General features: G+C 37.2%; 4 protein-coding genes across 8 annotated transcripts; 2 read left to right on the forward strand and 2 right to left on the reverse strand.

Annotated features, from left to right (window-relative positions):
• Positions 1-494: 494 nt before the first annotated feature.
• LOC143431197 (uncharacterized) lies at positions 495-7,129 on the reverse strand. Of its 2 annotated transcripts, none has more exons than XM_076907758.1 (8): positions 6,439-7,129; positions 5,527-6,119; positions 5,123-5,452; positions 4,970-5,038; positions 4,344-4,896; positions 3,983-4,241; positions 3,410-3,595; positions 495-3,311 (listed from the first exon to the last, which is right to left on the reverse strand). In XM_076907758.1, the coding sequence occupies exons 1-8, from the start codon at positions 6,593-6,595 to the stop codon at positions 1,667-1,669; spliced, it is 3,792 nt and encodes a 1,263-aa protein (XP_076763873.1). In that variant the 5' UTR covers positions 6,596-7,129; the 3' UTR covers positions 495-1,666. The 2 variants fall into 2 exon arrangements, with proteins under 2 accessions (XP_076763873.1, XP_076763872.1); XM_076907757.1 differs by having other exon boundaries at positions 3,983-4,262.
• A 1,099-nt stretch (positions 7,130-8,228) lies between these two features.
• Scpx (Sterol carrier protein X-related thiolase) lies at positions 8,229-11,038 on the forward strand. The gene is made up of 3 exons (XM_076907927.1): positions 8,229-8,716; positions 8,839-9,214; positions 9,303-11,038. Exons 1-3 carry the CDS (start codon positions 8,287-8,289, stop codon positions 10,117-10,119), a joined length of 1,623 nt encoding a protein of 540 aa, XP_076764042.1. The 5' UTR covers positions 8,229-8,286; the 3' UTR covers positions 10,120-11,038.
• A 660-nt stretch (positions 11,039-11,698) lies between these two features.
• LOC143431352 (uncharacterized) lies at positions 11,699-23,490 on the forward strand. 4 transcript variants are annotated; one of them, XM_076908022.1, is made up of 30 exons: positions 11,699-12,110; positions 12,534-12,728; positions 13,773-13,871; positions 14,104-14,193; positions 14,366-14,514; positions 14,594-14,682; positions 15,195-15,278; positions 15,494-15,659; positions 15,762-15,987; positions 17,700-17,853; positions 17,920-18,049; positions 18,235-18,450; positions 18,598-18,771; positions 18,838-18,998; positions 19,080-19,362; positions 19,421-19,550; positions 19,632-19,746; positions 19,943-20,065; positions 20,136-20,483; positions 20,636-20,806; positions 20,883-21,038; positions 21,106-21,213; positions 21,319-21,594; positions 21,662-21,716; positions 21,786-21,927; positions 22,002-22,113; positions 22,171-22,277; positions 22,428-22,572; positions 22,661-22,758; positions 23,136-23,490. In XM_076908022.1, exons 3-30 carry the CDS (start codon positions 13,774-13,776, stop codon positions 23,206-23,208), a joined length of 4,179 nt encoding a protein of 1,392 aa, XP_076764137.1. In that variant the 5' UTR covers positions 11,699-12,110; positions 12,534-12,728; position 13,773; the 3' UTR covers positions 23,209-23,490. The 4 variants fall into 4 exon arrangements, with proteins under 4 accessions (XP_076764137.1, XP_076764136.1, XP_076764138.1 ...); XM_076908021.1 differs by lacking the exon at positions 12,534-12,728; XM_076908023.1 differs by lacking the exon at positions 12,534-12,728 and having other exon boundaries at positions 11,700-12,110; positions 19,436-19,550.
• Positions 23,294-27,047, reverse strand: LOC143431353 (G patch domain-containing protein 1). The gene is made up of 5 exons (XM_076908025.1): positions 26,872-27,047; positions 26,690-26,771; positions 26,223-26,601; positions 25,838-26,062; positions 23,294-25,768 (listed from the first exon to the last, which is right to left on the reverse strand). The coding sequence occupies exons 2-5, from the start codon at positions 26,751-26,753 to the stop codon at positions 23,542-23,544; spliced, it is 2,895 nt and encodes a 964-aa protein (XP_076764140.1). The 5' UTR covers positions 26,754-26,771; positions 26,872-27,047; the 3' UTR covers positions 23,294-23,541.
• Positions 27,048-27,113: the final 66 nt, after the last annotated feature.

A 27,113-nucleotide genomic window follows, 5' to 3' on the forward strand; every position in this document is an offset into this window, starting at 1 on the left:
TTCATTTGCTCAGTACCTTAAACATCACACAACATTAGCAGTTAAAACTTTCTTAACTTACTTTCGATCAAATGAAATTCGTACAGTAAAACGATATCGATAATCAAGATACACAATCGAGCTTAAATAATTAATGAAGAAGATGCTGTGATTCGCTGGGATTGTGTCTTTACAATTGCAATGTCGAATGTGTACGTAAATATATGTATACAAGCTTACAATCGTCTTGGCATTTCTTTTCTGATCGCTGTATATGAAGTATTCGAGAACACATGAAACGTAATTGTACAAATCGAAGCGGAAACGGTTTAGCAGAGCAAACGAATCATCGCCAGTGGAGTTTGTTTGACAAATCCCCTCTTCTTCTTTATATGATACAATCGCCTTTGTTTCATCGCAATAAAAAATAATATACGAACAAAATAGAAATCGTCGTACATCGAGAACAAACTCGTATCAATATGCGCTTAATTGCTCGCGAATTCGCTTTGACAAAATCTCTTTAAATTTGTTCGCTTTATCATCCTTTAGCTTGGTCGAACTCAGATCCCGCAAAACGAAGCGGCAACGCGTATGCAAAACGCCAGAAAAAAATAGGGGAAATGTACGAAGTGGACCAGAACATAAACATTGCATTTTTATTTATACACTTTGAAGATTCATTAACATGCCTGTTTATAATCGAGCCTAGAGAAAAGGATAGAAACGTGGACAGGCAGGCGAGAAAATAGGCAATTAGCGTTTATACGGTAGAGGCAAGTGAACAAAGAAGCGACCCGTGAAAGAAAATTCTAAACACATCCAAACGATTCTCTTTCTCCTGTTTCCATTTTCATTCTATTTTCCGCGTTTGGTTGTTTTGCACATGTTCCGCCCTTCCATTCAGATTGATTCCTTCTAACGAAACAATAATCAGACCGAAATCATATTCACAGGTCAAACAATCTGACACATAAATATTATTTCTTCTCTTGCTTGTACTCGTAGAGTAACACGTGTGTGTACGTAAAACAGAAGTTTCGTTTGCCTTACATGAAATCCTAGAAGTTAATTACCAATCACTATCGAAACGGCGGCTAACAACGATACACCATTATAATGTCCCTCTATTCATCACTGTGTATCACCGCTGAACCAATAAACGTCCACGATAACGCTGTATCAAAGGCGCCAGGCTTCAATAATATATCCTAGATCTTAACAAACGTGTGCACATGAGTACATGTGAATTGTATCGAGTCAAATCGAATCGAGATTCTCCAATGAGAAAGATAGAGAGAAAGAGAGAGGAAATGCGTGTATGTGTGTACGTGTACATCCTTTATATCTATATATCTATATAGTTTTATTTATATATGTATATAGGCGAATCAATCGCACAGAATCGCGTGTGAGTATTCGACGAAGTTTTAAATTGATCGCTTCGTCCGAAATCACACCGTCTTACTCCCCCTTTCCCCCCTCTGTGTCGAGATGCACGCAAAGATAACGTCCCTCATACGACGATACCACACGGCGTGCTCAGTAATAATACGTATGTACAGAATACAAAAAACGATCGTTTTGTTCTTGTTGTTTTCTTTTTAAAAGCAGTGCAAATCTCTTTCTTGGTAAAAATTGCAGCAGAAACCCATTTAACGAACGAACGACAATTACGATGCACGCTCTACCAATTGCTACCACGTCCTCGTCCCCTGAAACCGTTGCCCCTGAATTGTCCACCACGTTTCAGTCCCCTCGGCATGAAACTGCCGATCACAGGGCCACGAGGCCCTCTATCCATCCACGGAGCCCTGGGTCCACTCCTGAAACCCCTAGCCCTAGGTGGACCGCCTCTCCACGGAGGGAATGGAACAGGCCCTCCGAGACGCGGTCGGAAATTCGGCCCAACCGGACTATCGGTGAAGTCGTACATTCCTATATGCGACTCTGTCGAGGCCTGCGGTATAGGCCCGTTCAAACCAGCATCAGATTCGACCGAGGTTTGAGGCCCGTTTGACAACGCAATCCTCTTTTTACTGGGACATACGTCGTTCTCATCGAAGCTACCATTCGTCGACGATCTCTTCAGCTCGTTCCTTGGCGTCGAATTTCCAAGATCGTCCAACTGTTCTGACATGTGATGGTGCTGTTGCGACTGTTCCGAGAAACTCATCTCCTGACCCGGATTATCAACCGACTCGCTACTATCACAAGTCTTCTCTGATATCACCGCCTCTGGTTCGACGTGTTCCTCGTAGTCGGATATAGAGACGTACTGATTGTGCGGCGGGTCTTTCGTATCCGTAATCACGGGTACAACTGTCACTTGATTTATCGGCTGCTGCTCGTCTGGCTCCGTAGTCGGAGGCTCAGACTCGTGCTCGTGAACGAGACTCGGTTGGTCGAGATCCCGCGAGTTCGAAGTACCATGCGACAATCTACGTTCTAGATAGTTCTCCTCCTGTTCCGTGTCAAGCGGATGTTCCGCATTCGCGGGTGGTTCCTTGTCGTTCGCCAGACCTATCGGCATACCTTCTTCGTCGAGGATGACGACAGTGTCTGGCGCAGGTACCAGTAACGGTCGACTGTTCGGCAAAATCTCTGGCGAAGCTCTTTGATGTTGATCTTGCGATCGTTTACGATTATTCTGAATGTTCCTCTGCTTGTGATCGTCCGAGTATCGGTCCCGTCTGCTCCTGGGGAACCCACGACCACCGCGACCACCTCTGTCGTTACGATGAAAAGTCATGTCTCGATGCGGATGGTCCGCAGGACCTGAATACCTGCCACGTATTTGTGGCTCACCAAGAAACTCTTGATTGGATCGTAACGCGTGATTCTCACGATACTCGAACTCCTGCTGCGAGAAATCTGGTTGATTCTGATGAATTTGATGGAACTCTTGTGGCCCAAAGTCTTGCTGATTCTGTATAAAGTTAGACGGTGGCCTGTTTTGATGGAAATTCGATTGGGTTGGATGGAACTCTGTCGCGGGGTTGTGTCGAAAGTCTGCTTGGTCTTGATGAAAAGACGGTTGACCTGGATGAAACTGTGGAGGCGGAGGTGGTGGTGGCGGAGGCCCTGAATGCATCATGTGCACGTCCTGCATTATTTGGCCATGCGAACCCGGCATTTGACCCGCTGGAAGCGGGATCATTCGCATGTCCATGTCCATGTGCTGCGACGACGCTGACGGATTACCAATTCTCATGTCCCTGTCTTGAGATCGGACATCTACCAATACCCTCCCCTTTGGCTTACTGTCAGTCTCGTCGTCAGACATCTCCATGTCGACGCTTTCCACGATATCGCCAGGTTGCATATGTTGTCTGATTGCGTATTATAAAACATTTTAAAGTTGTGACGTGAAAACAAATTGCCGTAACTCGACGAGGTTCTCGTAACCGAAAGTGATTCAGTGTCTTACCGGTAATCCTGATCGCCTGCAGACCATAGGTTGTTAGTGCTAGATATCACGTTCATAGAGCTGTCATTAACATTATGATTTGCCGGACTCCCCGTTAAGCTAATTAGGTTGCGATGATCGACATCTGCTGCTTTCATTAAACGATATGATAACTGATTTTCCACCGTCAGAGGTATAGGTATTACCCTGAAATATTGTATTCAGATCTATTAGTTTTCATGTTTCAATTTGTTTTCTTTTAGTTTTTAACCCTTTTAATCCCATGAACCGATTTAATTCATGCGTGGAACGTTTTTTATTTTCAATTAATTATTGAACGCTATTAACTGTTAAGCAGAAATTTTCAATGAACAGATTTAGCGACAGATTTTTGTTTTGATGCCCTTTTGTTATTCTGTAACACGTGTTCATTTATTTCAAGATTTACCGAAGTAAAAATGGGTATTTGAAATCTCTCTTACATTATCCCTGTTTCCCTACCTTAGGCTGGGAGTGAGAGGGTTAATACGCGGATAAAATATTGTTTAACTATTAAATTCCTCTTTTAATTAAATTTTTCTGTAAATTCTTCACCTATGATCTACGTCTCCAGTGGTACTGAGAAGAGACTCTTGTGGTTGCGAGTCATCGTATTCTACTGGATCTGTAAATCCAGCTTTTTCGTATATGGGAGGCGATTCTGGTGTTTCAGATAGAATTTCATTTTTCCCCCTAACAGAGTTAGGCCACGTGGCATCATTATTAGTATCCCATCTATCTGTATCACCATCCATCCACGTTTTTGTTTTCTCATCGCACTCACCAGGCCAAGTAGGGTTCATACTATTTTTCCCTACAAATATAGCGCAATCCGCTACATTAAAAATTTGTTAATCTAATATCGAACTGTGTTATACGTGTGTTTATTGCATTTAAAAATAAATTTCCGCGGTACCTTTTTCTTCCCACTTGGCTGCTTCCTTCATCGTTTCAGTTGGAGGTGTCCACGTGGGAAACTTGGGTGGTAACTTATTGTAACAATTCTCGTCGTCAAGGAAAATGGGTGGAGGTAATGGCGGAGGTGGTAAAGGATTAACAGTATTATTGTTAGTAGGGCCGTCGAAAGGTACCGTAATGTTACTCTGACTGTTTTGACTGGAATACGGTGAGGGAGTATGCGACTCAGCGGACAAGTTTCGAACGGGTAACGGAGTACTGTGAGTTATTGGACAACTGTTCACGCCCATAGTGCCTTGATTACCAATCATTCTTGAGATCACAGGAGTTACAGGATGTTGCCCAAGTACAGGTGAATGCCTGTAATTCGAACGCTGTGGAGATTCCACTTGTGTTTCTGGAATATCAAGACCAAGACCAGGAATAGCACCAGGATCTTGTGTTGCATCAGAGGAAGGAAGGACAGTCTTTAGGAAACTAGAAATATTAAAATCTGCACCGCTACTTTCATTTTTCGAGGGCCTCATGTTGATTACTTCTATTGGTTTAGCCTAGTAAAATATACACGTAATATTTTTATAATATTTCAACCACGTAATAAATGTGTATTTTAATGAAACGTACCTCTAACGAGTCATTATACTGTTGCGACATTCCAGTAGGCGTCAATGATCTTTCGTTAAATATATTTCTCTATAAAGTAAAAATTATATACATTATCCAATCATTTTAACAGAAACTATACTACGAAATTCTTCAAAATGTAAGATATCCTACCATATTACCAAAATCGACGTTTCCTCCAATAAACGACGAAAAATTGTTAGTAAAATCGCCAGAGTCGTTGCCTTGGCCCATTTCTGGCGCTGGTACAGGAACAGGATCATAATCATGAGAATACGAACCATACATAAATGGTGGTGCTACATCAATCATTCCTAACTGATTCTGAGACTGATTTTCTTCTCCTGGAAGATCTATATCGCTATCTGGACTTGGAGATGGAGCATTTATATCTGGTGACGGGATTGGTGAAACGAGTGTTGGTAAAAGTTCATCCAACTTTTTCTTCAAATTTTTTACACGACTACCAAAATTTCTATATGCCTGTGAAAATATTAAGAATATTAAAAAATATTGACAATTGCGACGCATAATATTTTCACTGTTAAAGTGCGTACATTAGTAACAATTTTTACTTCACCCCTTTGAGTTTCATAAAATTGATCAGCCTGTTCTAATAGCTCAAGAACTTGTGTTCTCTCTCTGATTTCTGCTTCTAATGCACGAACATAATTCTCAACATTTCTAACAGCTAGGTCTACCTCCTTCTCCGCGTCTTCGACTCTTCTTCTATCTTTCAAAGAAGCGCATAGCTCTTCTGCGTTCTCTATATCTATATTGCTTTCACGTAAATCTCTTAATCGTGCATCTGTTGCTTGCTCTAAGGTTGCACATGATCTCATAGTAGAGATGAGCAAAGCAGCCTGAAATTCTTCCAGCGGCGCGGTCGGCTGAGGTTCTAATTTCTTCTTAGGGGCCGCTGAAATCAATCCCGACAAATCTGCAAGGAACTCCTCATCGTACACTTGTCTCTGATCCCAGATTTTAAAAATCCTTAGTATACGATGCTTCACTTTCTCGTCTCTAACCATTGTCGTTGCTCTTTGTAACGTTGTTCCCCACGACTCCACAAATTCATAGTTCTTTCTCTTTGAATATTGGATAACATCGTTTGCCAGATAGAAGAGCGTTAGACGGTGCTCAACTTTTACTGTTAGTTGAAAAATACGATTGTAGTCCAAGGCAATAGAAAACACATAAACAAAGACCAAATATATCATCACAAGTGATTAAGAATAATAATAACAATAATGAAATAATAAAACTAAATAAAATTACAAAATATATTCATTTTTAATCTCACTGAACACTAATTAATAATTATAAATAAAATCATACTATTATCTTAATAAACACGATGCAGATAAACTCTAAATCTTAAAATGTAAACAAAGAAAAGGAAAGCTTAACGCTCTCGCTACATAACAATATAATTTAACCGGCGTTTGCCAAAATATATACAAGCGTACCCTTTTTTAAAACCTGCAACCACGTAGCGACAATCTTCTTATGGTGCTGTCTCCTCTCCAAACACCAGGCCGAAAGGCCCTGTATCGACTCCTGCGAATCCTTCAACGTGTGAAGTCTTCGCTCAAAGAGCTCCACATCAAAATCACTTGACGCCATTACGAGTTAAAACAATTCATTTAATTAAGCCGTTTATGAGCTCGATCCAACGTCACGTTTTAACGTGAACCACCGAGAGGAACACGTGGAACGTTGCTCAGGTATCATAGGTATGCCTACCTAGCCAATCAACCTAACCAAGTAGCATAGCTACTATGTCAAACGTTGGTATATTGAATCTCGTGAACGTTCATTCGGGTCAAACCATTGTAGTTGGTCCGTGACGATTATAAGTCCCAATCCCTCGAGCGTTCTTTCGCACAGAAAACAACAGAAATGTCCAAACAATCACTCGAATCCAAGTTTGTGTTAATCCACACGCCAAATACACCGCTTTCACGTCACACACGACGCTCGAAGGTGGTTCCTCGATCGCGCGAGCAAATCCTTCCGGGGCGAAAATTTCATTCAGCTGACGCGTATCGCACGCACATAACAACTTTCGCTGGTTATTTCAAAACTATCGTATTCCTATGTGACCGATCTTGAAAACAAGGGTTCGCCATCTTTTTGGAACCAAAACACGAGCGCGCAATGGCCGGCGCAATTTTTAAGTATACCGGGTGTTCGATAACTGTCGGGGAAAATCGCCAGGGGTGACTTTTCGAAAGCTACAGCGGGACAAAAATGACAGAATTGCATTTTTACGAAGCATTATTCTAATAACAATAAAATTGTATTTTATAGAATTATCGTTACGCCTCTACTAACGTTTAAGCTTGCTTTACGTAATACTTGCCATTAAATTACACTTTACTTAAGCAGATACTCTGCTTATGTGTTTTTTCTCAAAGATAACATTTCAAATCAATTTCATTATTCTTGCTTTTTTCGTTTATCCTAGTTTCAGAAATCTTCATCAGCTGTTTTCGAATACCCGGTGTATGGCTCGAGACGAAATTTGAAAAAAGCATATTTCCCCAGGATGTACAACTTTTCTGTACAACTGGTGTAAACTTTTCAATTAATCATTTCATAAAGTAAATTTTAAGCTATCCCTCGCAATCGATGATAAAAATCTTGCAGCATCTCTCGATTTGTTCAAGATTTGGTTCTTAATAGAACAAAATCTAAACTTGAGGTATCGATGTACGCAAATTAAATGCATTAAATATGTATATTCCTAATTAATGTTTAAAGTAAAATATTATTTAAATAAGTGGACAAATTTGTTTAAGAAACATTTCCATTTTTTTCTTTGAAATTAATTTAACGAAGCACAAGTAAATGCTATCAGATGAACGGTGAAAAAAATGAATTATAGGTAATATGTTTGCAAATTATAAATATATCAATTAACCGCGTGCATATTGAATTTGATAACGCTTAAAAAGCGACATCTCTGGCACAGAAATTGTATACGTCGACTTAACAACGTTTATTCTCCTGTAGTCTCCAATCTCCTTACCATTCAAGGTAATCGTGTTCGCCATTTGAGTGTAATCATTTGGTTAATGCCAAGTGCAAAGTAGCTATGTCATTTCACGACTGTACTCCCATTTTGGTGATTAGATATTTTTATATATGAGAGTGTATAAAGTTCAACTTCGTTCTCCGTATTCTGTATTAAGTCGTGACACTTGATCTGGGACGGTGCTTATCGAGACAGAACACAAGAATTAATTGACTACATTTATTTAACAGTAGAATTTCAGTCTTCTTAGATTCGACGTTTAAGGAAATACCGCAAAATGTCACCGAAAACAAAGGTTTACATTGTCGGGGTCGGGATGACCAAATTCGAGAAACCTGGGACACGAGATAATTTCGATTATCCGGATATGGCTAAGGAAGCAGTTACAAAGGCTTTGCAAGATGCAAAAATTTCCTACAATAACGTAAAAGCAGCCTGTGTTGGATACGTTTATGGGGATTCTACTTGTGGCCAAAGGGCATTGTACGAAGTCGGTCTTACCGGCTGTCCCATATATAATGTTAATAATAATTGTTCTACTGGATCTAGTGCATTACTGCTGGCTAAGCAAATTATCGAAGGTGGCAATGCAGATTGCGCATTAGCTCTTGGTTTCGAAAAAATGGAAAGGGGTTCAATAATATCCAAATTCTTAGACCGTACCAACCCTATAAACAAACACGTACAACTTATGGCCGATATTGCTGGTGAGCTATCAGATTGTTAAACTGCATCTCTTCAGAATTTTATATTTCATTGCATTATATTTATTATATCCTATTATAATTATTTGTTTCATTATACCATTTTATTATACCTTTATTTCCAGGTATAAATGAGAGACCAGTTACTGCTCAGCTGTTTGGAAATGCTGGAATTGAACATATGAAAAAGTATGGTACAAAACCTGAACATTTTGCAAAGATCGCTTACAAGAACCACTTACATTCTGTAAACAATCCATACTGCCAACACCAAACGAAATATAGTTTGGAGCAGATAATGAAATCCCCGACAGTATTTGGACCTCTTACCAAGCTTCAGTGCTGTCCTACATCCGATGGTTCTGCAGCCGTGATTCTGGCCAATGAAGATTTTGTTCATAAACATAAACTCGAATCACAGGCAGTAGAAATTGTAGCAATGGAAATGTCCACAGACACACCTACAACATTTACAGAGAAGAGTTGTATTAAACTTGTCGGGTAAGACGTCGCAAATTTATTTTCTGATTATTTCAAATGTACCATTAGCAATAAATGCAACTAACATTACTGTTTTCTGGTCTTACAGTTATGACATGACAAGAAATGCTGTCGAGAAAGTATTCACACAGACTCAATACAATCCAAGAGACGTGAATGTTATAGAATTGCATGATTGTTTTTCAACTAACGAACTTATTACCTATGAAGCCCTGGGTCTCTGTGGTCCAGGTCAAGGTGGAAAGTTAGTTGATGCAGGAGATAATACATATGGAGGGAAATATGTGATAAATCCCAGTGGTGGTTTAATTTCAAAAGGACATCCTTTGGGTGCAACGGGATTGGCGCAATGTACTGAACTTTGTTGGCAACTTCGAGGTCTGGCAGGCAAAAGACAAGTGCCGAATGCAAATCTTGCTCTGCAACATAACTTAGGGTTAGGTGGAGCTGTTGTGGTCGCCTTATATCGCATGGGTTTCCCTCAACAAGCCGCAATTAAGGAACAACCGAAGGAAACCGCCAGTTCAGGTCAAATTAAGACGGAAGCGTTGTTCAAATTATTAGAAATAGCGATGCAGGAAGACGAAGAAAATTTGGTCGAGAAAATGCGCGGAGTTTATGGTTTCAAAATAACTAACAAAGGAAACGGTAAAGAGGAACTTTGGATCGTGGATGCCACGAAAGGAAAGGGAAAAGTAGAATTCAATGGAAAAACCAAACCAGACGTTACTATTACGATTAACGACGAAGATATCAACGATTTTATCTCTGGAAAGTTGAACCCGCAGAAGGCATTCTTCCAAGGAAAAATTAAGATCCAAGGTAACATGGGAATAGCAATGAAACTGATCGAATTACAGAGGCGTGCTGGTAAGAAGATCGAACTTCTGCGCTCCAGGCTTTAAAAAGTGAAAAAAATCGATTCACGAAGGAAAATTTGTTACAACTTTAAAAATGAAGGAAATATGATTGGAAACTCGTTATGTAATCGAGTAATCAAGATATCATTATAATCTAAATAGAAGTTTATTCTAGATCTACATATTAATTCCAATGTTTTAAAGGTATAATTACATGTTCCTTTAACTAGTGTTGTTCAAATTTGCAAGAAATCAAATTATTCAAAGGATAAAGATATTACTGTATAAAAAGAATCGAAGTTTTTGAAATTCTATATGAGACATACTGATAGTTACTATTTTATCTTCAAATTCTATTTTTATAAACGTTATCTCATGTAGATAGGAAGGGTTATATTCGATAAAAAAAAAAGTAAACATTATAACACGAGAAACAAATCATAAAACGTACTTTTTTTTACTCGACGCTAACTATCTACTATTGTTATTCGTTTTTATCAGGTTCCTAAATAAATAGTATGCCAATTCAATTGACAACTGAGAGTGATTTTTAATCAATTATTGAAACAAACTCTGTACCTTAAACTAAGTTGAGTTATTATGTTTTAAGTCTCGAAGCAAATACTATGTTCATTCATTAAATATATGTTAATCATATGGTTACAGTACTTTTTATATCAAAACTTTTAATTCAAGGTAATGAATGCATATCATACTTTTTATAGGAGGGTACTCATACTTATATAAATATAATAATTTTAATCATCGGAAGCGAATAATTTAAAAAAATATATCTAAAAATTTTCTTTTCATTATAAAGTAGATTTTTTACAAACAATTGAAAACACGTTGTTGAATGATTAAAGACTCAAGGGTTAGAAGTAGGGTATTTTTATATAAAAGGTGTAGGCTTTTATACTAATTGTTTTTTATTATACAATAAACACGTCATTAGAAATGTAAATTTCTTTCATTTCACTTCTTGTAACCTGATTTCATGAATTTATCGGATCTCCTGCAAAAGATACATCAGAATGCAATCGACATTACATCGACGCCTATGGAAACCGGTTTTTTTTCCTTCGCGGAAGTAAGCTAATACGTAGCAGTTATTACGAAAGGAATATCAATTGAAGTCGCCATATTCAATGCCGTGTGATCTTCAATAAAGAAAATGCGATAATACCTCGGACACAAATCTTTCTTTACAATCTCACTAGCATAAAGCACGGAATTTCCATCTTTCAAAACTGTTCAACGCTGGCAACAAAAAATGAGCGTAAACTGAGAACATGTTATGGGCAATATGCCATTCAACGTTACCTTTAATGACAATAACTGTCATCTACCAAATTATCAGCAATAAAATTGCAATGCGTTGAAACGAGAGTGCATAGGGCGTAGTTCTGGTCGTGGTCAAGCTAAACGATGATTTACCAAATCGTTCCTCCGGTTTCTACCTCTCGTTTGCCCACTGTCGGACAGATTTTCTAGGATACCCTTAGCTCCGCGCGTGCATGTACGTGTACGCAAAATACTCGTAAAAAGGTGCACTATATTTATAGCTAAAGATAAATATATATCCTGGCAATCCTCCAAATTACCATACGTACAAGAGTCTGAGGCGAGTAACGGCCTAACCCTCGTAATAGCAAGAACGTGTCAGTGCTATTAGTGACGTCTATCGACGTTGCGATTGTTGGGTGTAACGAAAGAAGAAAATAAAGCAAAAGAAACCGGAGTGTGCGTAAAAAACACTGAAAGATGTAAACGGTCCGTGAATTCTACCGAGCCATCGATAGGGATTTAAGCTTTGAATAATAAGTGTATCCTTCGCGCATCGCGATCGATTAGCATTCGATTGCTGCATACATTATATATTATATTCGTTTAATATGAGATCAACGAGTGCTGACTCGTTTTACATCGTCACAATGGAAGGTGTGTTCGCGGACATCGCGTGCAAGCGTTTTTAACGACGCTCAAGACAAATTTAATCGTGCTCATCCCGCTGTACTCGGGTGAACATCGATCAAGTAAGTATGCGTTAATGAATATGGAATTGCGTAAGATTAAAACAAATCCAAAGCGAACGAATCGATTCTACGTGTTTTTAAAGTTCAACCGTTTCCAACTGTTTATCTACTGGACCAGGACGTTTAAATTGTATTGGATTTATCGATACCAAATACCATTTACTGTACACGTACACTCCACATTTATCGAAGACAGACCAAAATTTGAAACTACATTGGGAGACAAATGCCATATATGTATTCCATCAAGGTTTTCCAAACGCGCGTTATAACTGTATTATCTATAAAGCAGAATTTCGTGCTGAATTTCATTTATGCCTTGCCAAGTATTTCGCGATCGTCGAAAGCCAAGCGTCGTCTTAAGTCTCGCCTCTACGCTTGCGAAATTCGTTTTCTCCGATTAATTCAAGGTTTCGTTTCTAGGTAGATCCTACCCAGTTCGCAATCGATCGCTCCTCGAGTTATTGAGCGAGCTGTTTAACTCTTAAAATTAAGAGAGACCCAGCGAATACATAACTGCGCCACATGTGACGCTCTTACAAGATATGCTCTACCGGAAATCGGCCGGATTTTTTATTTCCAGCCTAGTTAAATACCCCACGTAACGTGTTTATGGTGGTACGAAATTTATCAGGTTTACCACGATGCATTGTGTCACCATTATCATTCCTGTTCGCCGTTTTGTACTCATTAACTGCGATCAGACAAATGGAAAGCACATTATTTACATATACGTCTCTACTACCATTCTATGTCTAACTTTCTACGCGATCATAAATCTAGGCTAAAAGCTAACGCACGCGAACAACTTTTCCATGCGATTTCGCTGCGATCGTATGTCTTTTTTGCTTTCTACGCTTTACAAACGAAAACAACAGACATATGCTCGAGAAGACGTGATATCGCAGAAGGAAGAGGTCACTTGTGCATTGATTATAATTACTCGTTCGTACGATCGCGCAGGCATCACGAAAAAAATCGCAGTTCAAATAATCAAATCATCGATCAGATTTACGTAAACGACGAGAGCCACTGCGACCTCTCACTGGATAAGCATACATATTTTCGTTCTGTCGAACAGCCATTTCTATGCTATTTCGCACCATTGTAAACTGACACCCTGACCAAGTGTCGACTTAACTCATATGTTGCACGCACGCGATTCAGCGTGGCACGTCAAACCATTTACATAAAATATGTGTTTGTAACAAGAAACTCCTCCTACCCTTCTTTCTTTCTCTCTAATTATTTATGTACATACATGTGCACAGCACGTATGCCAATTATGGTATGAGGGTATGAGGGTAGGGTTGGAAGAAATTGGGCAAACTGACATTATCGAAGCGAAGATATTGAAATTAATGATATCTATGGTTGTTTTTATGTAGTTTCATCGAGTTAAGTACGTCTTTGTGATACCAACAGAAGCTCAGGTTGGTTAATTCCTAATCGAATGTTTCAAGGAGAGTCTAATTTGGTCCAAGGCCATTTTTGACCCCCTTAATCGGTTATATGCCGTTTAAGATCGCTTCGAGCTGCCCACCAATTTTTTCCGATCCAACTCGTAACTTTGTAAATGTACTTGTCTCTCTCAAGCTCTTCAGAGCGATTAGTCACGATTTATGCTTCTAACGATTCGTTATTTTTTGTATTTACACGTAGAATGCACCACATGTATTCGTCGAAGAAAGGAGACCCCCTTTGTCCCCTGGGTTTCCATCCCCAGGTGCGGTGGCCAACTCGCTGCAAAAGATGCTTCAGGTATTTTTTGTCATTTTCATCCGATTCAAACAAAGTGTTTTAATTATTGCACCGTTAAAAATGTTTCTTCCAAACTATCCAAACGGAATTTATGTTCAAAATTTGCAACAGACATACATCTAAAGCCTGCTGCAAATCAGAGTATGAAAGTTTTCAAAAGAACAGCCACAAGATCTATAAAGATCAAGTACAAAGATGTGACGATTGTAACAAAATGTTGTTTATTATGTAGGGATTACAAGGAACATGGCGGGAAAAAAGACAGCTTGAGAGATATCACATCGTCGACACCTAGTCTTTCGTTCGAACAATCTTCAGCTCGGTAAACGATAAAAACAAATGTTTAATTACTTTCAAACTCCCTAGTCACGATCGACAATAGTTACATAACTGATAACCCATGTATATCTTTATATAAAAATCTGTACAAAAACTCGAGAGTCTAATGAGATCACAGTTATCACGATATTTGTCAATACATCGTAAATCGACAGATCAGCGGAAAATGGAAAACGTGGTTGGTCATCGGCTACAAATTTAGCGAAGGACAATTTCAAAGAGAGTCCAGAAACGTACGCCTCCGCCGGATGGACTTCGCTCATGGACCTTTCTGCTATCGACAAAGAAGAAGAGAAAGTGGAAGGTACCTGTTCACTCGCACGACACTAAATATCGTATCCTGTTTCTAATTTCTAATCGTAAATTTAAATCCGCTATTACAGCTAGGAGGCCATCGAAGCTGCAAATTAAGGAAGTCATAGACAACAGCAATGAAAGCGCATCGGAAAACGATGTCGAATTTATAATTCAGGTCAGGTTCAAAGAATCGTGTTACTCTTCATTGATTTGTCGCTTGCAGCACTGTTAATGTCTATGATATACGTAATTTATACATGTATGTAAATCCGGGAGAACTAAGGTCGACGGGCTTATTCATACGCTCAAAGTATGAATACTTTCTTTCGATAGAAATAGATACGTGAAATAATCGTTATCTGGTCAGCATTTGTAATGGCCGAAAGATAAATCTACGTCGACGCAATGAACTGAAATTGTTATTCAATTCGAACTTAAATCGTCCGGATGTTTTTATTGTAAATTCCCAATTAATACGAGTTCAAGCACATTTGAACATCGTTCAGAGACCAGTTGATCGTGACGCAGCTTTCCTTCTATCATCTTCGACTCACTCGTTATCGATCGTTGTTCTGTTCTTATTTGTTTTTTAGCGTCGCTCGAGCAAAGTGTTCGAGATAAGCAAGTATGTAATCGCATGAAGGTGAAATGTATGTCTTTTTGTTGTACATCACTTTTTCTATCCAGGTGAAGAAGTCGAAGATTGGTTCTTCGAAAAGCAGCGAAAAAAATGGCGAACGTCGGGTGGCAAACGAAGAGAGGACGGAAAAAGTAACCATCCCAGCATTCTTCACTTTCATATTCAATACTTTTTTCTTCGCTTATCCGTTTCCATGTCAATCTTACTGTTTTATTGGCTCCAGATGTAGTACGCTTGTAGCAACAATAATGATAGTGATAATAATAATTTTAGCGCTCTAGATAGCCGCAGAATTGTCTGCGTGGACGAAAATTAACGAAATAACGGTAGAATTTGTTATCGTTAGAACGAGGTGAATCAATTGCGAACGCAAGTAAGAGAATTGCAAGCGCGTTGCGAAAAAGCGGAAAAGGAGAAAAGCGAGATCTTGATGAGGCGGTTGGCTACTATGGAAACCATATCGAGCAAAGCTTCTCCAAACGAAGCGCAAAAATTGCAAAAGAAGAACGAAGGTAAAATAATAGAAATATCGATACGTTCCATCGTTCTGCTACTACTTTTGTAACTAAATTACATGTGAAACACTGAGACCAAGTAATATTACCTGTGCTTAGCGCTTGTACAAGAGAAGAACAGTTTGCTAGCCAAGATAAGAGAGCTTGAAAAAGAAGTAAACGCTAAAACGTTCAGAGGGGAACGTGATCGGGAAAAGGACGAGCTCAGATCGAAATTGAAAGCAGCTGAGAATCTGTGCGAGAACTTGATGGACGAGAATGAAGACATGAAGAAAGAGATTCGTCAATTGGAGGAAGAGATATACGAATTGCAAGACACTTTCAGGTAATGTTATCGGTTTTTCTATGTACGAGTATACTTCTGTACGTATAGAAATATAAATTATCGGTTTAGTCACGCATGCTTCACCTTGGCTTCTTTCAGTTCATAATACCCTTTCTACTGCACTTAAAACATAAATATTTATCTATTTTTTATTATGATTATCGTCGCTAAAGTAAAACTCCTGAAGCTTGTTGTTTTGAAGCAAAAAATTCGATTTAATACCTAGTCATTTCATGTGTATAATATACAATGTTTATAACATTGTAATGGAAATCATACAAGTAAAGTAATTACGAAATTCATACACGGAGCATAAAACGATTACCGTAAAACGAAAAAAAAAGCAACACATTTTACTAACCGACCTGTTTGAATTCAAATCAATTAACCAATCAATTAGTAAATTGATTTTATATAATGGCGAATTGTGACTCGCCCTTTTTGTTTTTCTTTTCGTGTTCATCAATAACATTGTATATGTTTGTTTGTATTAATAAGCAAGATTGATCTCGTCACGGTATGACGCAAAATATTCCCGAGCGATTATAGTTGTACGAGAAAGCAAAGTTATCAAGCTGGAAGGAACATAAAATCGCTTAAATATCACGTTTAATGATTAATCGCGATATGATCGCTTAAATGTAACGTTTTGAAGGGGCTCGAGAACAGTGGATTTCCACTTACTGCAGCGAGAATAGAATCAGACAAAAAAAGTGGAATATCTTGGAACAATTAATTAATGAAAACTGCGAATGAAATGCTCACGATAGTAAATCGAATTTTTTCATCAATTACACTCAGGAGAAATGCTTATGCGAGAACTAAACAATAAACAAAAAAAAGAAAAAAAACGAAATTAATAAAACTCTCACCTCTACCATATGTAGTGTCCGCAAAGAAAGGACATGCGATTCAAAGATGTTTAGGAAAATGAGGCATGTGAATTGTTGCAGGACGTCAATTTGGACGGAAGATATCCCGACACGAATACACGGCACTCCTTTTCTCCAATGCTGGATCGAACGTGGACGTTCTATCGCTTGATAAAATCGAGTACCATTGTCGACGTTCATATTTGCCATTGTTTGCGAGCGAAGAAGACCGCTGAGCGGATAAACGCGGATAAATCCTATACATATTTCGAATTTTAAGAGCAACAAAGACATAGAACAGTGGATTTTTAACGTAGAAAGCAGTATGTGGAACGTTATACTGTCGTCGAACCCTTTCGATCTTTGTACACTTTATATACGCGCTCTTCCTCCTGCTTCCGCCCTTCCCGAATGGTATTTCGGCTTACGTTTGAATGAATGTATACGTAATCGTTTAACTGAGGTAATTATACAGGTTGAATTTGACAAAAGGCTGGATAATCTGTAAAAGAATATAAACTTCATAAATTTGCCAATTGAATGCTTGTAAAAAACTATATATCCGATTATTTTTATGAATTTAAACATTTTTCATTTTCTTTTGTTATTAAGCAATTTATTTGCATTCCTTTATAAATCTCATAAATGGCTTTTTCGATAATCAAATTTTGTGAATACTTATATTGTTTAGTGAATGACTCGACCTACTATAGATTTGTTATTTCAGATAATCTTAAAATAACTCGACAAGTTTGATCTATAGTTTACTAAATTATATTCTTTACAATTGTCCAAACAAATAATCTGTCTATACCGTTAAGAATATTTTATGTTATTAAGGGATGAGCAGGCGGACGAGTATGTTCGTTTGCGAAAAAGTTTGGAACAGTCGAATAAGAATTGTCGAATTTTGTCGTTCAAGCTGCGAAAGGTCGAGCGAAAGGTGGAAGAATTGACAACTGAGAAAACGAACATTGAAACGAAATATGACGAGGCAAGTTTCGAATTTTTAACAAAACTCCGAGTCGACGTTGTTTATTATAGAAACGTTCGATTTTAGGTGAAAAATGTTTTGGAAATACTGCAAAAAATTAAGGGTGAATTTCAGAGTAGGACTCCGAAGAAGGCAACCGAATTTACAACTAAAGTGCAACTGAAAAAGATGGTGGATGAAATGGAGAAAGAAATAGGTGCGTTCTGCTATCGCTCTTCTTCTTTTAAGAACTTAAATTGTATGAACACTGTAGAAACTTTTCAACTAGATAACCCGTAAATGCATGCTTCGTTGTACTTTAATAGAAGTACATAAACGAATTGCACAAACTCGTGTTTTATGGAATTGACTAACAATAAGAATTATATAATTATCGCTTAGGAGATATGATGTCTATTTTTACAAATATTTCTGACGGCAAAGACGTAAACATTCAAGACATGAAATCCAAAGATAATAATGTTAAGTACGAGAAGCTGTACAAGGAGTACGAACAACTTAAGGATAAACTTGATTCCATTACGAAAGAATTGTCAGAGGAAAAAGAAAAGAAGAAAGGTGGTAAAGGAGAGGACAAGAATGCGGATCTACAAAACAGTTAGTTAATTTCTTTCTAAGTATATTTCTTACCGTTAGATATACTGTTCCACTAAGTATTTCAATTTCCTTAATAATTTTCCATATATTAAATAATAGTTGTGTACTTAATTTATCGTACATTTGTGCAATTACAAAATGTTTCAGTAAAGAAGAAACTAGACGAGGCGGTAGCCTTGAGAGAAAATGAGAGAAAGGCATGGGACCAAGAAAAAACGGCACTCTCTGAGGAAAAGGAAAAGCTAAAATCGAAACTCCTCTCTTTATCCGCAGAAAAACTCAAAGTATATAATGAAGTTGTTCAGTTAAAAAAAGATTTAGGTAAAACGAATCGTTATAAATGAAAATAGTTAGCCAGTTTATAAAAATATGTTCTTTTCACTACAGAAGCATCGAAATCATCGGAGAAGGAAAGCGTAAAAATGGAGAAAACTATAAATGAGCTGAAGAAAGAATTGTCTCAGGAACGAGAGAAGACCAAGAAGCTGCAAGATGATTTGTCAGCGTACTCAGAACGAGAATCAAAAATGACTCAATCAATGACATCGGTAATTATATCTTTTTTGGATCAAAATTGTAATATTATCGAGATAAAAATATGCGAGTAATTAGTTTCTTCTTTAATAAAGGTCGAACAAACGAAGACCAAACTTGACGGTGAAGTGAAGCGTTTGAAAAAAGAATTAGAGAACACGAAATCGTCAAACTCGACGAAAATAAATGATCTGACTGCAGAGGTGTCAGATTTAAAGAAAGAAAATGAGAAACTGTTGTCTCAGATCGATCAAGAGAAACAGTCGAAAGAAACTGAGGTAGCCGTCTTAAAAAAGAAAATTGGTTCGTTGGAGAAAACGGGGTTGAACTCGAAACGAATGAACGAGATGAGGCAGACGTACAATGAAAAAATTTTGAGTAAGCCGCTTTACTTTGGCGGCGTGTGTCTCAGGAATGTGTCTATACAAGCTAACAGTGTCTTATATTTCAGATTTGGAGAACGAATTGAAGAAAGGTCAGCTGGAGTATGATAATCTGAATCTGAAATACACTGAGTTATCAAATTTCAAAAACCAATTCGAATCTGATAATGAAGCATTAAACGAGTAATTATCAGTAACAATACATTTATACTTAATTCTAATATGAGACAATGTATAGTGTTCTTATGTTGTATTTATTTGCAGCAAATTGCGAGAACAAAACGTTGAATTAATAAGTATTCGCAAAGAACTAGAATCGATGCGACAGACCATGAAAATGAAAGAGAGCGAATGGCGATCAGAAAAATCAGTTTTAGAAGTGAGTATGATTTAACATACAATATTATAATAACTTTTCGATTACATATTAAGCCATTTCGACATGGAAATTATTGAAGAAAAAAAATAGAAAGAAGTTATAGAAAATATTGAAGAAGAAAAATAATTGTTGAAACATCAACTACAATTTAAATAATAAAAATAATAATATAAAAGTAAAAATATATATTTTTCAGAATCGTGTACGAGAAAGTGAGCTACCAAACAAAGCTATGATATCAGATTTGAATAACGATATAAGTAATCTAAAGAAAGAGAACAATACTTTGGTATCGAGATTGGAAGACTTGAGAAAAGCGGTAAGTCATAGAAATTTAACTAATTACACGATTATAAAATTAATTTTACCTTCAAATGTATATGGTGCAGAACGATGACCTCTCTGACAAACTAAAAGACTACGAAGCAGTACAGAAAATCCATCAAGCCTTGACCCCAGATACAACTGCCTTGGAGACAGAAATACGAAAGTTGAAGAGTGCCCTTGAAAACATGGAAAAGGCGAAGAAATCAGACTTGGCTCAGTGTAAAATGCGGTACGAGCACAGGATCAATGCTATCAACGACGAAATTCAGGCCATTCAAAACCAATTGTCCAGATACAAGCGTGAACGCGACACGTACAAACATATGTTGGAAGGTGCTCAAAAAACTATCGCAGACTTAAAGTCTCTTAGAGGTAAACAGCCGAACGCGTCTTCTGGAAAGTCCGACGAGGTTTGTTCTTTTTGTGCCTGAAACAATTTTCAGAGAAATATTAAATATTATTTAAAACACTTACATTCTATTTTGGATTGTCTGTGATTCCATAGAGGAATTAATTTACTTATAAAAGGAATTTCTTATATTTATGAAATATACATTTCCAGGAGGAGGAAGTATCTGGCGCTAGTGCATTAGTTTTGGAAAGGCAAATTAACAGCTTAGAAGATGAGCTTTCTGAAGCAAGATTGGAGACGTCTAGATTGAAAGCAGAATTGGTATCAGAAAAATCAGCGAGTCACGTTAAAGTATCAGAATTACAATCACGAATTAACGAGGTATTTAAAGTATTTTACCTAGCAATTTCATTTGACCTCTAGATTACATTGTTTTATATATATTTCTTTATTATAGCTTGAAGAAGAAAAAGTGCTCACTAGCGGTAGGACAAAGATTCCAGGACTGAAGGTTCGCATGGAGTTAGCATGGCAAAAAGAAAGGGAAGAACATCAAAGACTGTTACAAGAAACAGCCACACTAGCGAGGGATTTGCGACAAACTCTATTCGAAGTACATGTCGAATTAAAACCATTGTTGCTAAGATAGGATACTTAAAAACAGCAATCTTTTGTTATAGATTGAAAGAGAACGTTCGAAAGAACGCCTGGAGAACAAGAGGCGGCAAGACCAATTGAAAAAGGTGTACGATGAAGAGAAAGAAGAAAGCAAGAAGAAACTTCTGGAGGTAAATTGAGTTTTCTGTAATCTATCAAAGGCATTGAACTTTCATCTCTCTTATAAGTTGTTTGAAAATACTTCAACTTACAATGTACAAATATTACTTTAACAGTTGCAATGCGATTTGCTCGAATTAAGAGATGCTCACGCGAAACTGAGGACCAGTAATGAGAAAATGAGACGCGAGAAAGAGAGACACGAGAAGGAGAGAGAAGAGCTCAAGGATGTAATTCTAAAGAAATCTAAACAAGAACAGATTGAACTGCGGAATATTAACATATTAATGCAACAAGTTAATGACTTGTCTAAACTTTTCCCTGAATTGAACGGCATTGCACAAAATGGAACTGCGAATGTCTATACACCGACTCCACCTAGACGGTTAAAGGTATATTAAATTGTGAATTCAGCGAATAAGTAAGCTAATTCAGCATAAAAATTAATTCACCTCATAGGGACCAAAATCAAGAGAGTCATCGCCGTTGTTGGATTCGAAAGGTGATATAAGAGGTATGACCAGCATTAAATTAATTTACCACATTATTGATTTACTATTATGAACTACAAATTTATTGATAGGGTCTAATTCTCAACTGGGCGAGAGATCAGAGAAACTAGAATACACTGTTAAAAAGTTAATGGACGTCGCAAAAGAACTGAAAGAGTCGAGGAAAACAGTAGACGAAATAAATGCAACGCGATTGAAAAAACTTGGCAAAAGGTGTTTATTACTAACAACACCTTCTTTTATTTGCTTAACTGAAACCAAATGTCCTACATATTTTAACATTATAGATCAACATCCGTGGAGAGCGATCCAGGAAAAGGATTAACGGTGTCCCGTTCGAAACCGCGTTTGAAAAGGAAGAGTTTGTCTTTGGAGCAAACAACGGGACGAAATGAAGAAGTACGTATATATTGTGAAGTTTTATTTTTAATATTTAATGCTTATCTAATATTGCAGTCACATATTTGGGGTACCGACAGCAATATGTCCAGTTTGCAATCATTGGAAAGTTCAGATGCTGAAGGACGAACGATGAGTTTACAAAGAGATTCCAGTGTTGATAGGTAATTCACTACTTTTCAACTATTAAGTCCTAATGTATATAAAGTATCCAAGGTTTAATGACCCTGTATCAAGGGTATAAAAAGAAATCTTGATGAAAAATGAGAATTATTAACAATAATTACATTTTTCATGGTACTCTTTTTTTATAGTCGCCTTTCTACTGGTTCGACAAAAAGCGAGATGTTAGACCGAGAAAAGAAACATAGCAAAGGTATAATAAAAAAGATTACGACCAAATTAACCAAATCAGCCAGTGTAGATGATCCAAATGTTTCCATGGATCATTCTCTTCAGGTATATAAACTACGAAACCTGTTATATCTGTTGTTTAAGAAAAAAACCAATGATTTCGATAATTCTAAAATTGATGTTTTTACCGTAGACATCAGGATCCGAAACTAGTATCAACGAGAGGACTGAAAAGAGAAATCTGAAGAAAAAGTTAACAGATATGTTCAAAAGAAGTTCAAGAAGCGGCAGGTATGCTTCCATTTAAAGCAAAAATAAAATAATATATATTTGCACAATAGTTGTTCTTAACAGTCAATTAAATTGTACAAAAAGTTCTAGTAATGATGATATTATAAACAAAATATCACTTTTTAAACATTAAAAACATGATTATTTCTAGTAATACTAATCCTATATTGTGCATATATACAGAGTATTTCGTTTAAATACATACAGTGGAATATTTTTTTTTGTAAAGTGTAGAAATTAGAAAGAAATGATCTAACTTCAATACTTTAATCTTAAAACCGCCATCGATGTTACGAAACTTTGAATTTACCTTGAAATAGAAACCTCATAATTCTTACGACATGGACAACAAATAACTCCTTTTTTTATATTTATAGCGTAGAGAAGAAGATTAGCTCTTCAAACCAAAGCAGACCAGCATCGAGAAACTCCACAACATCCAATAAATAATCGAATCACACGTTCTGAATTAACGTTATGCGGATACTACAATATTGTTTACGTGTGCTCCCCACAACAAAAAACAATACTACAATTGAAAATAACAGACTGCTCAATTATCTATATTAGAGCATATACAAAAAAGGAAATATTCTTGTACATATCGGACGTCCCTTCATGGATGTCCTAATTACAAAATTCACACGTGCATTTTCGAGTACTTCATTAAATGTATACGCACTGTACGATACTGAAAACAAAGAAACGTACAATAAATAATCAGTGCACATACTTCCCTCATTTTTTCATTCAATTCTTTTATTACAGTTCCACTTTTTTGCGTCACGAATCACGTTTTTCTTTCTTCGATTTCCTCTTATGCTTCGAGCTTTTGTGATCCTTGTGTTTATGTTTCTTTTTCCCCTTTTTCGATTTCTTCGCTTTTCCTCGTTCCACCCACACTGCAGAGACTTTGGAATCCACCTTAGGTTTTGGTACCACCACGCTTTTAAATACAGGCTTCGAAGTTTCTAAATTGGACATTTCTGCTGTGGTATTTTCGGTTTTCAGTAATCTTGATGGAAGGGCAGGCCCATACATGTCGGGTAATAGCTGAACCTCTGCTGAATCTAAGTTATCATTACTTTGCTTCGATTCAACTCCTGATTCAGAATTTCCCGTATTTACATCATCTTCCACTTTATTTGCTTTTTCGTTTGTCTGTACATTCGTCCTTGAACTAGTGACCAAACTGTCCAAATCCACCTTGGCGAAAATTCCTCTTGGTGGAGAAGTATTTCTATTTACATTTACCTCACTTGGAACTTTACCAATTAAAACAGACTTTACTGTCTCACTATCTACACTTTCCTCTGGCTCTGATTCAGATTCCTCACTGCTGCTTAAGAAAATTGCTTTAAAGAGATCCTTCTTTTCTTCTGATTTACTCTTTGATGTCGTTTTTGTAGTAGCGTTTTCGCGGTCTTGACTTTTATCTTGTTCATCTACAATCCCCGATATCGCGCTTGAATCAGATTTATTGTTCAAATTTTGTTTATTTTCAAACACGAGAGAAGATGTTTCTTGAACTTCTTTGCCAAAAACTTTTTCGTAAGAAACTTCAAAATTCCTCATTTTCTCCGATACAGGTTCAGAAGTTTGATAACTGCTAAAGGACCTATCATCATCCACCTTTGCGTTTAAGATCGTACTATCACTATCAGTCTTTTCCTTTAACGACGTACTAGCCTCATTTGTTCCCTTTGATACCACGTCAGTCGCCTTTGCAAACTTCGTAGAATTACTCCAATCAAGGGAGTCGAAAATAGAAAACTTCGTTGACTTTTTCTGTGACTCTGGTTGAGCACAACCGACCTTCGGTTCAGGAATATTGAATCTCTTACATACTATACTAGCTGGCTTCCACTCCATACGCTCCCTAGTTAATTTTCCAAACATTTTCATCTTGACAGCTTGTTTCATTTCATCCTCTTGATTATATTTTCCAGAAATCTCGGAAGTTGTAGAATCAGAAACAGGTATAAACTTATTAGACATGTAATTATTCATTGAGTGTTCGAACAATCTGCTTGCTTGTTCAAACTCAATCCGCTCATGTTCTCTGTCCCATTCTGTCATCGACAGCGGTTGTATACTTTCGAGTTTACTTTTTTCTCCATTCTTTGCGTAAACTAAATACTGTTCAAATCGTCTTTGTTTATCAGGATCAGATAAAAATGGTTTGGCACCGCTTTTCTTTGCAGTATCTTCTTCTAATCTATTATTATTTGCACTTGTTTGTTCGTCGGAAGTAGAGACGGAATCTCTAAATTCTTCCAATTTCTTTAAACTTCCCTCAGAATCTTTACCAGACCCAACAATACCACCTTTAACAAAACTTTGCACACTCAGTTTTTCCATCCACGAAGTAGCTGCTTTGGCTCGTTGATTCTCCTCTATCTGTCTCTCTTCCACTTGTTGCTTTCCATGTAAATTCAACGTTTTGGAGATGAGATTGGAAGCAACCGATGGTACCGAGTTTGGATGCGTCTCAAATGGTTTCTTCACATTATGCGAATCTTCCAGTATTCTAGCCCTATCTGCAGCTGTAAGATCCTTACGTTTTCCATTCTCTATTGCACGTGGAACGTTCTCTATCGGAGGATAAAATCGGCTTTTTCTAACTGCATGCACTGGTACGAAATTTTTAGGTAATTCTGGAGGTGGGAAAATTTTTTTCTGCTCTAGCTTATGCTTTGTTAATGTGAAACCTTCTAACCAATTGCTACTGGAATTTCTAGAACTAGTGTCGTCGGACCATCTCGATTTTGTTTTTCGTTCCGGACCTAAAGAAAAGTCATAACGTGACATATCTTCTTTTTCATATATGTCATCATCGTCAGCTTCAAATGCGCCAACCCCAAACGCTTGACCATGTATCGATAATTTTTTATTTTTATCCTGAACGCTAAACGCTGGTGTATCGAATAAATTTACATGACCAGAAAGTACAGTTCTCCTATCTAAACCAGAATATCCTATACCAAAGTAGTTGTCTTTCGGATTACACCTAAAAAAAAGTTTACTTTACAATATATACCATTTATTAACGTTTTCCATGGCAATACTTAAAATTTACCTAAAAGGTTCATAATCATCAGGAGCAAACGTAACACTTCCATAGTCATCTCCAGAATCCTCAGAATTACTTTCAGAACTTGCTCTCATTGATCTTTTCTCTGTACCCTTCATTCTTTCATTTCTCCTTTTTATCTTGGCTTTCTCCTTCTTTGTAAGTCTTGATCCCACACCTTGGCCAGGTTTCCATCCCATTTTTTTTAATAACGTAATACCAACTGTCTCTCTGTTATTTTAAATATTTATTATCACAGTTAATAATATTAAATTTGCATGATTTAACTTCCATATTTTATACAGAGTATCCACTTCCGTTCACTATCTATAAGACTCTGGAGTTTCACTCATCTACACTAGAATGATCTGTTTATTATGAAGTAACCTACCTCACAGGTTTCAATAGCTCCTTTAATACAGGAGTACCAGGAATAGGACCAGTGTTGTCGCGAGCAACTCTCTCGCGTTTTGTACCCCTTTGGCCGCGATCAACATAATCCTCAGTGGCACGTATGCCCGTTGGGGCAATTCCAAATTCGCTTGTATCCTCCTCATCCATAAAATCTTCAGGACGTTGTGTAATACCCTCTGCTTTACTACTTCTTGATGATTTAAACTGTTGCGGCCTCCAGCCATCTCTAGTGCCAACGGTATTAAAGTACCCGGCGGAAAAGCCACCAGTAAAAGCGCCATGAAATCTACGTCTGCCTTGCACGTCATAGGCATATTGATCTTCGATGGTCATTGGCTTTTTCCTTGGTACATTATCTAACATAATGTGTGTTAAAAAAATGAAAGAAATTATGTATATAATTAATATTTTTATATTTTTATTTCTTGAAATATTTGTACATACCCTCGTCTATTGGCTCAAGAGGAGCTCCAAAAGCGACATAATTTTCATCGTCAGAATCGCTCATCTTTTTAATCGTTAAAACCTAAAATTTCACGATAAATTAGAATAAAACAACGTAAATCCACTAATTTTAAGAACTGTCAACATCATTGCATTTGAGGTTAAATTGTACACACACTTACAACAGTATCCCTTCTTTGATTCTTAATAAATTTTATGTCGTTTCATTCCAATAGAACAGACTTATCCTGGAACCAAATTATATTCCACTTTAAACGATTAACACATTGAAAAATGAAACAACTCTTTTCGAACGAGTCAACAATCCCATTAATTGTAATTCTTTCGTTCTAGAGAATTAATTGTACGTTTATTGGTAAGAAAGGGTTCAGCCAACTACTAATGTATTCGTCCGTATGCCTGA

Source organism: Xylocopa sonorina, chromosome 17 (assembly GCF_050948175.1).
Source record: "Xylocopa sonorina isolate GNS202 chromosome 17, iyXylSono1_principal, whole genome shotgun sequence".
NCBI lineage: Eukaryota > Metazoa > Arthropoda > Insecta > Hymenoptera > Apidae > Xylocopa > Xylocopa sonorina.

Excerpts from the sequence above, each read along its gene's own strand:
- LOC143431197 (XM_076907757.1), bottom strand. The coding sequence starts at position 6,595 with ATGGCGTCAAGTGATTTTGATGTGGAGCTCTTTGAGCGAAGACTTCAC. Across the intron at positions 5,453-5,526 it reads AAGTAAAAATTGTTACTAAT|GCATATAGAAATTTTGGTAG; the intron begins GTACGCACTTTA and ends ATATTTTCACAG. Across the intron at positions 5,039-5,122 it reads ACGTCGATTTTGGTAATATG|AGAAATATATTTAACGAAAG; the intron begins GTAGGATATCTT and ends TTTACTTTATAG.
- Scpx (XM_076907927.1), top strand. The coding sequence starts at position 8,287 with ATGTCACCGAAAACAAAGGTTTACATTGTCGGGGTCGGGATGACCAAA. Across the intron at positions 8,717-8,838 it reads ACTTATGGCCGATATTGCTG|GTATAAATGAGAGACCAGTT; the intron begins GTGAGCTATCAG and ends CTTTATTTCCAG. Across the intron at positions 9,215-9,302 it reads AGTTGTATTAAACTTGTCGG|TTATGACATGACAAGAAATG; the intron begins GTAAGACGTCGC and ends CTGGTCTTACAG.
- LOC143431352 (XM_076908022.1), top strand. The coding sequence starts at position 13,774 with ATGCACCACATGTATTCGTCGAAGAAAGGAGACCCCCTTTGTCCCCTG. Across the intron at positions 15,988-17,699 it reads GAATTGCAAGACACTTTCAG|GGATGAGCAGGCGGACGAGT; the intron begins GTAATGTTATCG and ends TATGTTATTAAG. Across the intron at positions 18,451-18,597 it reads GAATGCGGATCTACAAAACA|TAAAGAAGAAACTAGACGAG; the intron begins GTTAGTTAATTT and ends AAAATGTTTCAG.
- LOC143431353 (XM_076908025.1), bottom strand. The coding sequence starts at position 26,753 with ATGAGCGATTCTGACGATGAAAATTATGTCGCTTTTGGAGCTCCTCTT. Across the intron at positions 26,063-26,222 it reads GAGCTATTGAAACCTGTGAG|AGAGACAGTTGGTATTACGT; the intron begins GTAGGTTACTTC and ends TTAAAATAACAG. Across the intron at positions 25,769-25,837 it reads GATGATTATGAACCTTTTAG|GTGTAATCCGAAAGACAACT; the intron begins GTAAATTTTAAG and ends ACTTTTTTTTAG.